The 16922-nt window shown below is 38.4% G+C and overlaps 1 protein-coding gene across 7 annotated transcripts in view; it reads left to right on the top strand.

The window, feature by feature from the left end:
* The window catches only part of parp8 (poly (ADP-ribose) polymerase family, member 8), a 48929-nt gene that overhangs the window by 28746 nt on the left and 3261 nt on the right, over positions 1 to 16922 (top strand). For 6 of the 7 annotated variants that reach the window (XR_008384330.1, XR_008384329.1, XR_008384328.1 and 3 more), the window contains exons 6-23: positions 685 to 752; positions 835 to 903; positions 4692 to 4789; positions 9957 to 10017; positions 10600 to 10690; positions 11024 to 11090; positions 11187 to 11315; positions 11828 to 12347; positions 12722 to 12775; positions 12860 to 12955; positions 14228 to 14320; positions 14416 to 14541; positions 14634 to 14699; positions 14779 to 14846; positions 15264 to 15312; positions 15672 to 15784; positions 16613 to 16685; positions 16840 to 16909. Coding sequence is in view for 4 of the 7 variants with exons in the window: in XM_053610251.1 (XP_053466226.1) it covers positions 685 to 752; positions 835 to 903; positions 4692 to 4789; positions 9957 to 10017; positions 10600 to 10690; positions 11024 to 11090; positions 11187 to 11315; positions 11828 to 12347; positions 12722 to 12775; positions 12860 to 12955; positions 14228 to 14320; positions 14416 to 14541; positions 14634 to 14699; positions 14779 to 14846; positions 15264 to 15312; positions 15672 to 15784; positions 16613 to 16685; positions 16840 to 16909 (1911 nt within the window). In the remaining 3 variants the exon portion in view is untranslated. The remainder of the gene's footprint in view (positions 1 to 684; positions 753 to 834; positions 904 to 4691; positions 4790 to 9956; positions 10018 to 10599; positions 10691 to 11023; positions 11091 to 11186; positions 11316 to 11827; positions 12348 to 12721; positions 12776 to 12859; positions 12956 to 14227; positions 14321 to 14415; positions 14542 to 14633; positions 14700 to 14778; positions 14847 to 15263; positions 15313 to 15671; positions 15785 to 16612; positions 16686 to 16839; positions 16910 to 16922) is intronic. The other variant, XM_053610253.1, reaches the window with a different exon arrangement.

Below are 16922 nucleotides of genomic sequence, written 5' to 3'. Positions count from 1 at the left end.
CTGATAATGTGGCTCTTATTTGTAAGAAAGTAAATCAGAGGTTATTCCTGCTAAGGAAACTGAGGGAATTTTCTGTAAGTCAGGTTGTTTTGCAAAGAGTCTATACTAGTTTAATTGCAAGTGTTTTAGGCTATAACATAACTGTGTGGTTCGGAAGAATTACATTTGTGAATATAGTAAAATTAAACTGAATGACAAGAGTGGTAGGTAAAATCATAGGATCCAAGCAAAAGTCAGTCGATCAATTATATGAAATTGCTGTTCAGAGAAAAGCTTGAGATACAGCACACCCTTTGAATCATGTTTTTGAATTATTTCCATCTCGTCATCGTTATAGGACACCAAAAGCAATTAAAGCAATATATAACGAAACTTTTGTACCAAATGCAATAGGTCTTCTGAATAAGGGGTAGGAAATGTGAACATTTTTAGCTTTTGATGTTAAAGTGGATGTTGTGTATTGTTATATGTATTGTGGATGTCGTGTAGCGTTAATTGTATTGTGATTGTATGGCGTGGCCAAAGACCAATTTTCAGCCAAGGCTGAACAATAAAGTACAACTAACAACTAATTTAATGCTATACTTGCCAAAAGATTGATATATATTATAATGTAGCAGCATAACTTAGATAAACAGCACAGTGGGCATAGATTATTATCAGTGATTTTCATATTTTCTACAGAGATAAGGACAGCTAACGATGACAGCTGTTTTTCCATCAAGTCAAAGCTTCAGATTGACAAAAACCCGGTAAGAGAAATACCCCAGATATTCATTTGTTAATATGAATTTTACATGGTGTAATAGCTAATAACTTGTTTCTATTTTGCAGTACCATTACACCGTAGAAGAGGATTCAGAAGGAGATAATGACTCTGAAGAGTTCTACTATGGTGGTCAGGCAAGTGTAAATAAGTGTTTATTTACAACAGATTGCAAATATATCAAGATATTTGTTTTCCTAACACATGGCAAACCCTAAAATTAATACATAAAAACCCTTATTAATACATTCTTTAGCTAGCCCACTGGGCATGTAAGGAGGCTTTCACACTGGCAGTTTAGTCTGAAACAGAGCACGGTTCGCATGAAAATTTGGCAATGTGAAAGCTGTCATGCGGACTGAGAAGCGCACCATGGTACCAAATCCGAGACAACCTGTATGAGGTGTTCTGAGTTTGGTTGCAAGTGGATTTGGACAGCAGCAAACATGCATAATGTGAAAATGACCTAAAATTGTGCTGCTCAAGTCCATGTTTTTGTTACCTAGAAACCTAATTGACTAAGTTAAAGAGTGAATCAATAAAGATGAATGGAATCCAATCATGTAGCACATCAGTGTTTGCATCCTTGTCATGGCACTCAAGTCATTAGCCAGCGTTTTGGCTGTAAACGGATATAAAATGTACTGCCAGTCTGGATAGCATTTTTATTTTCTTTTGATATGTTTAACCACAAGGTGACCACTCGTCTTGTCACTGTTTCCACGTACCTGCGTGTTCTTTATTCTGAAATGATTGTTTGTTATTCGTGTACACTAATTAATCTGTCTAGTAAAAAACATTCTATCAGCCGCTTCTGCAGATGTGTGTAGTGCAGCAGGCGGTGGGATTTGGAAGCACACACTATAGTTACAGCACTGAGCTGCGTCACACCAGTTTAAACATACAGTAGCTACGTATCAACTGAAAACTTTTGTTTTGCAAGTTGTTGTTTTTCTCATTGTTAACTTGTCCACCGAGCAACTCAAACTAAAAACTAATAGCTTGAATGTGAAATCTGCTTATCTTGGGCATTGAATCTGAGTCATATGCAGAATGACAAGTAATACTTATCATTTGTGGTATTGTGAACTTTAACTACAGTCCATACTTATCCACTTATTTATTAATAATGTGAAGACAAGACACTAAAAGGAATTTTGTAACCAGCCAAAGCCAAAAACCCTTCAGAATTTTTTGCTCTATGAAGCTATTAGTACATTCATCAATGGAGGTAAGAGGTTTCCATCATACAAATATGAATGCCTGCACCACCGAGTCCTTTTTAAATGACTCATATACCGGTTCACTGGAGAAAATCCATTATATTTAAGCCAGGGCATGTGAACTCGATTTACCCTCGGTGAACCAGACTCACGGCAGACTTTTGTGACTGATTAGTGAGCCGTCATTTGGATGAATATGGATCCTCTAATGCCCACTGTGGCTGTGAATGCACACTGGCACTCGCTCACAGTAATGTGTCCCCATTACAGCGCTGACATCCATTGTGGTTCTGGAAACGTTCATTCACTGCAGACTACATCATCATCATCATCATCATCCTCATCACTTTAGATCCTCTGGGGAAAAGGTTTATTTCAGCACTGAGGTGATCGGGTGATGGTGCATGCAAGGAGCTCAGTATGGTAGTTTGGTCATAATAGGAAAAAAAAATCGAGTGCCTGTTTATTTCACCAGATTTATTACAGTACAGCGTGTAGATAAAGCTACATATGCTTAGCTTGACTTTGCTAGATTTACTTCGCTGTTGCCTTGAATGAATTAAAATATGCTAATTTTGACAAAGTGAGTGAAGCGGAGCACAGGCAAACAGATAAATGTTGCTGATTAGAATAGATTTGTAGATCCTGACAGCAAAATGTATTAAACATATTTCCCCCAGCTTTGTTTTTCTAGCTGTCTGGAACATTCGGACAGTTGACTGCACAAAGATTAAACTCAAAAAGTTCTCAAAATAGGTTTGCTAAAGAAAGGAAGATTTATGAATGGCACTCTGATGTATGACTATCTGCGAACTTAACTTGTTATGAATATAAGAAGTGGAAATTATGTAGCAGTTTGGTGAAGCCATGTTAGAGCAAATAAAAAGTTGCTTAAACCATCCTGTGATTATAGGCGAACTGTATAGGGATTCTGTATTATTGCCCATAATATTGTGCGCATAAAAACTGATAAGAAATCGACATTTTCCATCAGTATAAAGAAATTAATTATTTTATCACCTCAAGAATGTTATAAGATTAGTCAGGCCACTGCTGGGTTTCTGTGTGTAGAGTATCGTGACTCTGTGTTTAGCTGCTGGTGAGCAGGGCGATAGGAAAAGGGAGGAGTGGGAGCCCCCTGCTGGGCAAACAATTCACACCTCTCCAAAATAAGATTGGTTCAGAGACAAAACGGACAGCACAGCTAAAGCTTTTTTGATAGTAAAACACTGTGTACAACTTCCACAATAAAATTGATAACATTTAAACCTAGTAGGCTAGGTAAAAAAGAAATACATATGATAAACTACTAATTCTTAAAGCCGTGAGTGTCTACTTTCATATGAGCCATTAACCACCACTGTGGAGTGTGACATCACAATCTGGTAAAAAGAGTTGATCTCAAGTGCTTAAAAAAAAAAAACGCATAAATTAAAATGATGTTAAATTAAATATGTTTTTGTTTAAATATTTGGGATATGCGTAGCGGTTACTATGCTATTTTGTTGGTTATTGTTGTAGTTTTGTTATTTCTGTTAGAAGTTGTCTGCTGCGTTGACTTTACAGGGCAACACTGCTAGAACTGTTACGATAATGTTTAATAGGAGAAAAATGTACAGTGATCTCAAACAAAAGTAGTTTAAATAAAAGGTCAGTTTTTGCTGCTAGCTCCAAAAATAAAAAGAGAGACAGCTTCTTTTCTCACTCACCATTTTCCATAATGTTTAATGTTATATAAATGAGAAATCCATTGTTTAAGTAGTGTAGGCTGTGAACGCTGGACACCAGAATGCAATACAGAATGAATGCTAGCTAGCAATCCAGATGATAACAAGAACAAGGGTATTAATGTTATTAGCATGAAAATTGAAGGTTAGGAAGTTGATTTGTTTGAGCAGTGTGTACAGATGAGATGAGCATTCTGGACAGATGAAAGGAATAAAGTGCTGCTGCATTGCTCGCTTTAGAGATGAAGCGAGGGCTAATTGTGGGTAATGTAGAAAACTATTAAGTGAAAGCAGATCAATAAATTGAAAATAAAAATGTCACCTCAGATTTTCATTACAAAAATAATCTTAGATACCCAGGATCACGCATTAATTATAAAAATGAATGCGGTCCCTCCAGGTTGAGATTTCCTTTAAGTATTTTAAATTGAAAACAGTTTAAAACATTATTATGGTAGCATTACATGTTATGAGAATCTCAGGAAGAAATATAGGATGAATTCTTTAAAAAACTACCTGCTCTGCTGTTGGATTTGGGTAGTTACAATGTACTGTTATTCATGGACTGTTTGATAAGTGGCATCTCCGAGCCAAAATGCATCTTGCTGTCCTACACTTCCACTAACTAGCTTTGAGCAAACATAAAGATTATTCATGGCTCTCATGGGAGATTTCGAACGCCTTCTCTGTTCCTGAAGTTCTGCTTCCTTCATCATCACAGTGCCGAATTGAATAAAAACATCCTCAAGATAGCATATAAATTTATCGTTGGTGTTATCTCAGGACATATTTTAACTTTGTATCTCAAAGTGGAAAAAGTTCTGACCTCAGTTCCCCAGAGTTTCTTGGCTAAAGTTAAATAATTCACTGTTGCTTTTATTGCCTATGGCTCAACGTTTGCCCCTGACCTGTGTGTGTGTGTGTGTGTGTGTGTGTGTGTGTGTGCGTGTGCGTGTGTGTGTGGTTTGCCCCTAGCAGGTGAATTATGATGGGGAACTTCACAAACACCCACAGCTGGAGGCTGACCTGGTAGCCGTGAGGGAGTTATATGGCCATCATGCAGTATCTCTCAGGTACCTGCTTGTTCTTTTGCTCTTGGTTCCTTCGTCAGCAAATCAAATTCTACCCGGCTAAGGAATTTTCCTGCTGTTTAAAATGTTGCATTTGTCCTTGGGAAGCTTGATCACATGCTACCAGTGGGTTTGTATTCGAAAGGGAAAAGCACTAGAACCTTTGTGCAGCTATCATTGTGCAGTCAGAGAATCAAAATAATGTGGTACTTAAAATAATGCTAAAGATGCTATAGTAGAGGGAATGTTTTTTTATTATTATTTTATTATTAAAATAACTGACAGTCATTGTTATTAATCTTAATATGTTCTGGTGAATGAATATTGCAAGCTCATGACTCCCCTTTTACTTGGCATTTTTTCTCAAGTGCCAGCACAAGATTTTTGTGTAATTATGTCATGGGAAGTGGCCACAAGGTGGGTGGGCCTTTAAAAAGCTCTGTTGTTGGTCTTTTTTGTACCATTTTGAAACATACGGCGTTCTGAGCCATTTTGAAACATACGCTGTGACGTTAAGCGCATAATTTTTGGGACAAGCAAGAAAAACAAACATGGAGGACAAAGTGGAGGTAAAAGCGTTGCCTTGGTAGCGAGTAAATATAAGGATATTTACGAATATGTTGAATATTTAATTGACAAAATTTTCCCAAATTGCAATGTAACTAAATATAACAACTTGGCCATTTTTGGGACATTCACAGATACACCAGTATGTTTACATGGACAACAATAATCCAATATTAACCTGATTAAGACAACACTCTGATTAAGAAACTACCATGTAGACAGCAATTTTTCTATTATCTTAATCCGATTAAAGTCATACTCAAAGTAAACACAAATCGAATTAAGACATGTGGAGTACTCCTGTTTTAGTCACATTATCGACGTGCATTATAGACATGTAAAGACCTTAATCACACTATTAACGTCGTGTGGGAGTTTTCACCGCATTTTGCGACAGGACACGTACACACACGGCAGTGCGCAACTGTTTTACGGCAAACAAGAGAGCACGGCTGCGTCCCAAACCACGTACTGACCTACTATATAGTAGGCGAAATACATGTATATAGTAGGTGAAAAACATGTGTTTCGGCTACTATATAGTAGGTAAGTACGCGTTTTCGGACGCAGCCTGTGGCTTCAAGCAGTCGTCTATTTGCACGTACAGCATGACAAATAATTAACTGCACTTGAAGCTTTCGTGTAATTAAAAATGAAACACCCAAAACTGTATACGGTACCATAACGAAGACGAACTGTATGTCGATACGTGAAATTCTGGAGGGAACGTCAGACGGCGTGGCGTGGGGACGTAATGACGTGTGCCGTTAATCGATCTATGTATCATAACGTGTAAAACAGGAACATGAAAGGAATATTCTAAAAGCAACTCATGTAAACACCTTAATCACAATATTGTCTTATTCAGAATAAGGTCAGTAATTAGATGACTGCTGTCCATGTAAACGTAGTGAATGTGATATCGCACTTTAACTATGGCTGCATACAGTCAAGCCAGACAAGCAGCTCTTGGGGATTTTCTGCCACAAAAATCACAACAACATCCTAAATCCCTAGAGTTAAACTAAATTTTGTACACATTTTGTTTGGGTTTGTTAAGATGAATAAATCTAAGTTATATATATTTTTTCAAGAGAAACCACAGGTTTCTGCTCACTCAGAGGCCCCTGTGTTTATATACTATTTTAACCCACCCAGCATTTCACCATGGCCTTAGTCATGCACATGTGAAAAGTGTGAAATGTAGAAACTGTACTCTGCTGTGCACACCATCATCCCACCCAGTAACTACCCGTCACCTGACTGCAGTGGATTGACATGTGATTTATCTCTACACCAGTCTTCTGAAGGGTTTAGCCTGCATGACATGATCAACTTCCTCAATCCACTATGATCACAAGTCTTCCCAGACATTTTGTCATTGCCAAATGAATGCCAGTTGCTTAAGTGCGCAGGACCGCAGCTTGACAACTGGTCTGATGAATTTGATTTGCTGTATATGCCAGAATAGTTTCATAGTGAACTGCTTACTTGCAGTGCCTTTAGAATTATTGGCAACTTTATAAATATGAGCAGTAATTCAAATTTAAAGGATGAATAAATAAATGCAAACAAATTGTCCTTTTGGAAAAACCAAACAAACAAACAAACTATATTATTAGTCATTTGCTCACAGTCACTAGGAATTCTGTCCTGTTTCTGTGGGGTATAAATATGAGGTTGTACACATGTAAAAGTCCTCTATTACCATGGGAAAAACCAAAGAATATGTGCTTGCCCTGCACAAATCAGGCAATGGATATAAAAAAAATATATTAACAACCAAAAATACCATTGAGTACAATTAGAACCATAATAACAATTTTCTGAAACATATGGGAAATTGTCAGGAATTGGACCAGTGATCACATAGTCACTCCACACAGTAAGAAGGAGGATGACAGCTTTAGTGCACTGTTGAGACTGTCGACTCTCAAAATCATCTGTTAGTTGCCACTTTCATAGCATGAAAGAAGTCCTTCCTGAGAGCATTTCACAAAATGTTGTAGTCAGATGAAACCAAAAACATATTAATGTTCAGGCACACTATCAGCATGTTTGGCAATACACAGTATTAATTATAAGGGTGATGATTTAATAAAAATGCACTACTTAAAAAACTTTGTGTTAAAAAACAACAACAATTTGCTCATTTTCATGCAAGGTGCCATTAATTATAGAAGGCATTGTACATGTTTATATATATGTGGTAAATATTTCACTTCAAGGCCTCATTCTGACTGATGAGTATGATACAGGGTTTGATTACAAGCCTTTTGACAGCCATTATTACCACAGCATATCATGACAGCATCTGTGTTCTTAACATCCTGAGAAATTGTGCATGCTTGACACATACAGTAGGTGGGAATCATTACAAAGCTACCAAGCTGTTGCTAGAAGAGTGATTCATCTCTGAAATCTGGTACTTCATGCTAACGCAGCTATTAAAAGCATATTTGATTAATTCTAGGCCGTGTTTGTGCCATTTGAAGAAAGAAGGCCATTTGAAACAAACACAGCTTATCCTTTGTAGTGACAGACATCTGTTTTGTCTGGTTTTGTCGTTATGCCTGTTTTGACAAGACTATTTTGTGTTTTAACTTCAGAGCAGTGATGTAATTGGACCACTGTGTCTACACAGCAGTGTGTGTGTGTTTGTGTGTCTGTGTGTGTCTGTAAAGTGTAAAAACTATGAATCGAATGTTTTGCTGCATTTTTTAAAATGAACGTTTAGCCTTAAAGCTAAAGCTGTGGAACTTTTGGAGAATTGGGATAGAAAATAGCAAGCAGTGTGAGAAAGCTGTCTTGCTTTCAGTATTCATGTTATGCACATACTCTCACGTAGCCTAAATTACCTTAGCAGAGGTTTTCCAATAAATCACACACACACACACACACACACACACACACACACACACAAGAACTTTTTTTTCATTTCGAAGGCATGTCTAAAAGACAAATTGAGAACCGAGTGATTGAGAACTGTTTTTTTATTGAAAAAGCTCTGGAAGTCAGCTGAGAGCAGTGGTCAGGGTACAGTAGGTCAGATGACAGTACTGTAGCAGAACTATCATGGTCAGCAAGATGATTCATCTCCAGGTCTGCACATATAACACTCATAATCACATGAATAAAATAAATTAGTGGTTTGCACATTTGCCTTGCACCTCCGGGGTTGGGGGTTTGATTCCCGCCTCTGCTATGCGTGTGTGGATTCCAAAGACATGTAGGCTGATTAAAATCTCTAAATTGTCCGTAGTGTCTGAGTGGGTATGTGAGTGTGTGTGTGATTGGGTTCTGCATTGGGTTGGCACCTCGTCCAAGATGTCCCCTGCCTTGTGCCCTGAGTCGCTTGGGAAAGGCTCCAGGCTTCCCACGACCCTGTGTAAGATAAGCAGTAAAGAACATGGAGGATTGGATCCAGAGAGGTTCAGAAAAGGCTGAGTTTTATGATGACTGAGATATAATTGTTATGAATTTTATAATCTGTAATGAAGACTGTGGAAGTACCATTTTCACTTATGTTTACAGTTGTCTGCTGCCAAAACTAATCAACCTGAGTCTGAAAAGTGGTGATATATTCCTGCTGGTCTGTCTCCAGCGAATGTAATGTGTTGCTAATAGCTCCTGTAATAGAACAGAAGTCCAAGTAATTGTCTTGAGCTTGAGTTAATGGAAGAGGGAGGTTTGTCCCAAATGACTGCTCTTTTGGAGTATCTTTTGGCCTTAAAGTCAGAGAGTCTATTAAATCTTGGTCAGTTGCTCAGAGCTGTAGGTCATGGACATATTCTTTCCTATTTTTGTGCAAAATATTCTGCTGTGATAGATCTTTACAAGTTGCTCATATTAAACATGTAAACATTGCATTGCTAATCTGTGTTTAATGTTCTGTTCGAGGTCCATTTGTCTTCTATTCTGCTGGATAGATGTTGGTTTAACAGTTGCCAAAGAAGCATGCTGGTTTTGAGTTTGGTGTTCTCTCACGTTTTTGTGTATTGCTGCAAGATGAAAACGTGCAAGATCTCAGATGTAATGACAGATTTCACACAGATTTTTTCCTGCACTGACCTTCAGTCACCAACACTATGATTTGCCCAGAATTAAACACCACACACTGCTGAGCTGTAAATACTGAACATGTTTATTGGGCTGTGACTGGACTGTGAAAGAGGGGTTAAGATTGGATTTTACACATCTGACACCACAGGATAATCTGGGAAGAGAATCATTTAGACCAGCCTGGAATCAGGACGCCTTGTACGATTGCCTTGAGAATCAGCTTGATTATCCTCTAATGTAACCCAGGCATAAACTGTCAAAAGGCAGCTGCTGCTTCTCCAAATAAATCCAACTGACAAACATGTAGCATTGAAAACTCATGAGATCGGAACGGTTGTGTCTATGATTTCAGACGAATCTATACGGTAGTCAGTGTTGTTGTACAAAAATATAAGCAATATAGCACTTTAAAGTATAGCGTTAATGATAATGTTTATTGAATAACAATGATTGAATCCCTACAAGGTCTGAATACATTATTTTTAAAAATCATAATCCTGAGTTGTATATGTAGTGTAAATGTATTTTGTTGTCCTTTTAGGGAATATGGTGCAATTGATGATGTAGACATTGATCTACACATTGATGTCAGTTTCCTCGATGTAAGTATTAAATATTTACATTGATGTTGAACTGAATTTGCTGGAGAAATGTTTATATATTTACAGTGGGGTCCAAAAGTCTGAGAGCGCTAGTGAAAATGCTTCTATTTCTATTATTTTCTAATTTAATACAACAGTTTTAATTACAAGTTATATTGGAGTAAAAAGGAGAAATATTTACATCAATTTCAGAGTTTCTTAGTATTTGGTACGTCCCCTTTTTGCTGTAATGACAGTGTGCACTCGAGCTGGCACGGACTCCACAAGTTAGTACAAAACCTTATGATCCATTTTAGATCAACTCCATCAGTGTCGTCTGAACACGTGCTTCAATAGAAGAGATTAGACGTGAGGAAAATCGGACCTTTTGTTCAAAGCAGTTAACATGATCACGAGCTTGCTTACATTTAAATAGTGAAATAGCGAAATAGTGCACAATCTTGAATATTAAAAAAAAAAATTCTACAACCTTCTGTTTATTTCCAATTTTAAATAATAACAAAAATCCCAGATTTTCAGTGTGGTCTCAGACTTTTGGACCCCTTTGTATGTAAGAATACAGACTACTTGATTGTTCCACAGGAGGAAATTGCCCTTGCCTGGGATGTGATCAGGACCGAACCTGTTATTGTACGTCTTCACTGCTCACTTACGCAGTATCTAAATGGACCAGGTCAGAGCTAACGCACACACACACACACACACACACACACACACACACACACACACACACATACGCACTCACACACACGCACACACACACACACACACACACACACACACACACACACACGCACTCACACACACGCACGCACACACTCATAAATTGCTTGAATGACTTTTAAAACTACGTAAACTGTGTTTCCCAAGTCAGTACTGGTTTATGTGCTCTAATAGAAACTAATCCTACATAAAGTAGCAGGTCTGTCATGTCCAGAAATACCTGTACTTATGAAATACTAAATACTTACTAAAATGTACATGTTTGTCTTTTGTTTTATTCTAGTTCCCACCGTTGACGTATTTCAAGTGTCCACAAAAGACAGGTTCGGCCTGGGACATCAACTGAAAAAGTATGTTTAAAAAAAAAAAGGATCCTATATTAAATCTTCTCAAACCTCCCAACTGATTTGTTCCCACTTCATGATACTGTTTGAATCTCTTGTCAGGATAATGCAGACCTTTGTCACACAGCAGTGGAAGCATCAAACTAAAGACAAGCTTAACTGCCCACATAGCAAAAAACAGACGGATAAGAAGGTGAAGTCTCCGCTGCACATCTTCTCAACCCTCCGCAGGTAATAGCAACACTATTGCACAAGCTCTCAACAAATTGTTATTGATTCTTCTGTTGTCTAAAACCTGACAGTCCACACCTGGTATTCATCAAAGATAAAATAATATAGCTAAACCAAACATGTTGTAGTTGTGGTATATTCTTGGGCTTATAACTGTTTTAGCTCATTCTTCCAAAACAAATTTTGAGTTTGCAAATTAGCTTTCACATTTGTCAGAATTCTCATTATCCACAGTCTTGATTTGTGTGACAACGACTGTCTTTTGTTAAAATATTATGTGTCTAATTATCTCAAGCTGTTAAAATCTCCCTTTATCTCTAATTTTTCTCCCAGTGAGAATGGTTTAGATCTAATATAACAAGAAACATCATTACAGAAAGCAAGTAACATTAGGAGGGCTTGTACACACACACACACACACACACACACACACACACACACACACAGAGTAATGTTTTTTCCCCTTGATTTCCATTTTCTAATTATACTTCTGCTGTTCTGTGTTAATGGAGGTCCCCCAGCTATCCCCCTCCCGGCTGCACAAAGAACAAAAAGAAACTCAAGCACGAGCAGGATGGTGTGTCCAAATCGCATCGCCTCTTGCGCCGTACTTGTTCGAGCGCAGTGAAGCCCGAGGTGGACGGCTGTGCCGGAAAGCCACGCAAACTCCTGGGCCCTTCACTGTCAGAGCAGACGCCTAGCCTCAAACCACCTCAGAATCTCTTGCCAAGGCCTGAAGAAAGCGTGATGTCACGGTCTCACAAACTCCTGCCACGCTCTGGTGAGCCTCGGTGTGAACGTAGCACAGGCAGCGACAGTAATAGCGTTCTGAAGCATCACCGGCTCCTTCACCGCACCGATGAGCTGGACGGTCTCAAACACCAACACCGGCTCCTCAGCAGGTCCTGCTCCAGCAGTGCCAAGATGACCAAAAGTGAGCCGCTCAAGGAGCCGTCTGGAGATAGCCGTCGCCTCTCGCTCTCCTCAGGACTCATAGGCATCCTGGCCCCGGCACTCTCTCCCTCACCACCGGTAAGCTCAGTGAAGAGCATTTTGAAGTTCTGCTCATGCTTCATTTCTGGTGTTAAACAGTGCTGTGTGCATGCATGGTTTAGTTTCTCAGCTCTAATGCACATGATTCAACTTAACTGATTATCAAGCTCTTTATGTGCTGAATTATCCGAGTTATAGCATGGAAATGATAATGTAGTGTAGGTCTATTACAGAGCTGGAACGTACCAAGTTTAATTTACTGTAATGGAGAGCATTTTCACTGAATGTGTTTTTTTTTTTTACTGTCTGCACTAGATAATGTTTTCTGTTGTCCCTTTTTAACTTTAGAAGAAAATGGGTTTGAATTACAGTAGTGTCTGGAATGGTATACGGTGTGTCTTTTTGTTGTCTAGCCAAACAACGGAGCCAAGTCTATTCCAGTCAGAGACCATGGCTTTCTCATCCAGGTAAATAGTAACCCACCACACACATTTCAGCAGATCACAGGTAAGTAACAGATGTCTAAATAATGGATCTAAACTTTATTGCAGACAATGGAGTACGCAGAGCAGAGGATCCCAGTCCTGAACGAATTCTGTGTGGTCTGTGATGAACCTCATGTGTTTCAAAATGGACCAATGCTCAGGGTGAGTGTCCAGAATATGTGACTGTTGTACAAACCGAGGAATTCACAGATAACAGACGACAGTCATCATGGCATCTTACTCATATTTTAAAGTTGTCAGTTGTTGAATAAACAGAGAAATAGTTTGCCATTTATTAATTCAAAGGCTGAGCATGCACATTATTAGAAAATATTTATGCTAAATTCAGGATGGGAAATGCATACTTTTGAATGACTGATATCGTAACATAAATTATTTGAGCAGTTTTTGAACATCTGTGAGACCTACAGTATATGGCCAAAAGTTTTGGACATCTGACCATCACACCTATATGTGTTCGCACGACATTGAAAGCACATAATTGTCTAAAATGTCTTTGTATGCTGTAGCATTAAGGTTTTCCTTCACTGGAACTAAAAGGCCTCTTTCATCATGAGAGTGTCCCTGTGCACAAAGTGAGGTCCATAAAGATATGGTTGATTTGGAAGAAATTGAGTGGACTGAGCCCTGACCGCAACCCCACTGAACAACTCTGGGATGAACTGGAACACCGACTGCACACCAGGCTTTCTTACTTGACATTGGTGCCTGACCTCACTAAAGCTCTCATGGCTAAATGAGCACAAATCCCCATAGCTACCCTCCAAAATCTAGTGGAAAGCTTTCGCAGAAGAGCGGAGGTTGTTATAACAGCAAAGAGGGGACCAACTCCATGTTAATGACCATGGTTTTGGAATGGGCACAAACAGGTGTGATAATCAAGTGTCTACATAATTTTGGCCATATACAGTAGTGTATAACAATATAAACTTCTATGTAGAACTGTAAAGTGTTCTTCAGGTTACCTAGGTTGTCTTTCTGGGGGAACCCTTCAAGATTCTGTATATAATCCCACGGCTGGAGATATAATTCAAACGAAAAAGACATTTCAAAGATCTCCCCTTGTGTGGGATTTGTCCAAGTGTGACGGATTGTCTGCACAGATTGTCAGTTTGAATCCCAGTCTCCGTTTCTCAAAATCTGCCCTAGAATGACATATAGCAAGTTCTTTCTGAAAACTTTCTGACAACTGCATGTTTAGTGGGGTTTTGCTTTGGGTTTGTTCCTTCATCATTTTAAACATACCTCCAGTTTTTTACAGAAGGTTTCAGGTAGCTCTAAATCATATTTCTTTACCTTTATTATGTCCGGAATGCATGCACACTATATTAGTGTTGCTTAAAAAAATGAAGACTTTGGCTTATATGTAACCATCATTTTGCTAATTACATACTTTTGTGTATGTTTCTGCAGCCCACAGTGTGTGAGAGAGAGTTGTGTGTCTTTGCCTTCCAAACACTAGGAGTAATGAATGAGGCTGCTGATGAGATCGCCACAGGTGCCCAGGTACGCATACACGTTTATCGTTTTATCAATGCTACATACCTTACCCTGCTCTCAGGATTATTCTGACCTTCGGAATGATTTTAAACTCACTGCAGGTTGTTGACTTGCTGGTCTCCATGTGTCGCTCTGCATTGGAATCACCGAGAAAAGTAGTCATTTTTGAGCCATATCCCTCAGTGGTAGATCCCAGTGACTCGCAGTCCTTGGCCTTCAACCCAAGGGTATGATAAACTTTTCAATACATTGGAAGTTACATTGTGCTACTGCTCATATTGTGACAGTTATTTCAAAATAACGCTATGTTTTCTCTTAGAAAAAAGACTATGATCGGGTAATGAGAGCTCTTGATAGCCTCACGTCTATCAGAGAAATGACCCAGGTATTGCTAATAAGTTGTGTAGTTTGCTACTTCTGTGCCTTGGGAATTGTGTCTCAGAGACTTAATTTGTGTTAAACAGGCATCATATTTGGAGATAAAGAAGCAGATGGACAGAATTGACCCCCTGGCTCACCCTCTATTGCAATGGTAGGAAACGTCTCTCCATGCCCATGCCATTTACTCAGGTTGCTTCACTGGTAATGTTAGCATCAGTGTCTTGGAGGATTTTGGTCATTTGCAGTCACAATGGTTATTTTAGATCACAGAGAGCAAATAAGTGATGACTCAGTGCCCTTCCTACACTTACCACCTTCACCTGGCCCACATACTGCCATGGACTGAGGGAGCTAGACTCATCTGAATCTGACATCTAGAACACAGGGCAAAGCTGAAATTCTGCACAAGCATTAAATATGGTGTATTGTACATGGCTCTTTGATTCAGATTCCAAATGCAGCGGAAACCTTAAACATGGTTAAACATGACCCTTATGTGCCTAAACTCAACCATGTGTGTCCTAAAGGCTAAAGCTATTAAAAAAACTAAATAATGTGTTGTTCACAGGGTCATATCCAGTAACAGGTCTCACATAGTGAAGCTACCAGTGACCAGAGTGAGTCATTTTAATTTCTCTACTGACTGAACACTTGAAACGTAAGCAGATTGTGTTTGATTTAAGGCTGTGTAGGCGGCATAAATACTTGAATTTGATTTTATAGATGTGCTTAAGGTTTTGAAATATGCTTGTAATTAATATTTTATTTTGCAACACCAGTGCTTTGCCTTTAGTTTAGGAAACGTAGAGTTAGCAAGATTGTATAACAGTTATTATGAAAGACCTCAAACACACTCTATACTGCTTGTGTTGAAATGTAGCTAATGCCATGGTCATGATTAGTGCTGCCTGGATCCTATGTGGGGAAACAGATTAAAGCTTAGTGTCTTTTGTGAATGCTCTTTCTCTCCCAACAGCAACTAAAATTTATGCACACCCCACACCAGTTCCTCTTACTCAGCAGCCCACCGGCCAAAGAATCCAACTTTAGAGCTGCCAAAGGCCACTTTGGGAGTACCTTCGCTTTCCAGTAAGTTACAGCACTGATAGCATGGTCATTTCTATTCAAATATTAAAGATATTATGTACGTAAAAAAAATCTAATTCCACCTTTATTAATAAGGATTTTATAGTTAATTACAGGGCTAGAAGAGAAGAAATGTCATAATTCAATTTTAATAATACAGTTATTTGCTGTCATAAAACTTTACATGCTGGACATGCTTGCATAGGAAAATAATAATACGGAAGTGGTGATACCCTGAAGTTGACGATTTTCCCATAATGGCATATCCAAACGTGTCAGCAAATTATCAACAATTTCAAACATTTATTTATTAAAGAACAGCACGCCGTATATGTTTATCACTTTATAATTACATTTAATGTAGTGGAACTTCTGCAAAACAAGTTAGTTCCTGTTATCACTTACGTTCACTTAAGTCCTCAAACCTGAAGATTCTCCCGTGGCAGAAAACTTCAAGACTGGAGATTCCTTCCATATATGTTAAAAAAAAATCTTTACAGAAGACTTCACACTATCATCAATTATACGCTTTTCTTCGTTAAATGACACATTTTCTAATCCATGTGTTTTTATCTGTATCTTAGATCATTCAGTGTTCCCAGCATCACACAAGTGTCTACGACTTAGCTGTTAATATGGAAACAATTTTGCGCATTTAAAAAGCTGTGATTTTATTGATTAAACTTGCTCAGTATCATATGTTTCCTTAGTTCCAACAAAACTAAACATTTAAAATTTGTTAAACATTTAACACAATGTATACATAAACTAAAATAATAATGAATTGTATCTGAATTGGCTGTTAATTCTGATTGTAATGATTTGTTCCAGTGGATCACACATAGAGAACTGGCACTCCATTTTGAGGAATGGTTTGGTTGTGGCCTCCAAGACAAAACTCCAGGTATAAAACACCAAAGCTCAAGCTCACATGTATATCAAGCTCTTCTATATTTCTGTGTTTAATATGTTTTTAAAGGCAGACTGTGTAGATACATATATACAGTCCTTTTACTCAATATGAAACGTCATGTTGGCTCCTTTTGTTTTGACCGCAGCTCCATGGCGCCATCTATGGGAATGGAATTTATCTCAGCCCACTGTCAAGCATATCCTTTGGTTACTCAGGTCTGACTGTGCT

Source organism: Ictalurus furcatus, chromosome 22 (genome assembly GCF_023375685.1).
Source record: "Ictalurus furcatus strain D&B chromosome 22, Billie_1.0, whole genome shotgun sequence".
NCBI classification, from domain to species: Eukaryota; Metazoa; Chordata; class Actinopteri; order Siluriformes; family Ictaluridae; genus Ictalurus; species Ictalurus furcatus.
The sequence above is the reverse complement of the archived record's forward strand: the minus strand, read 5'-3'. Positions and strand labels throughout refer to the sequence as shown.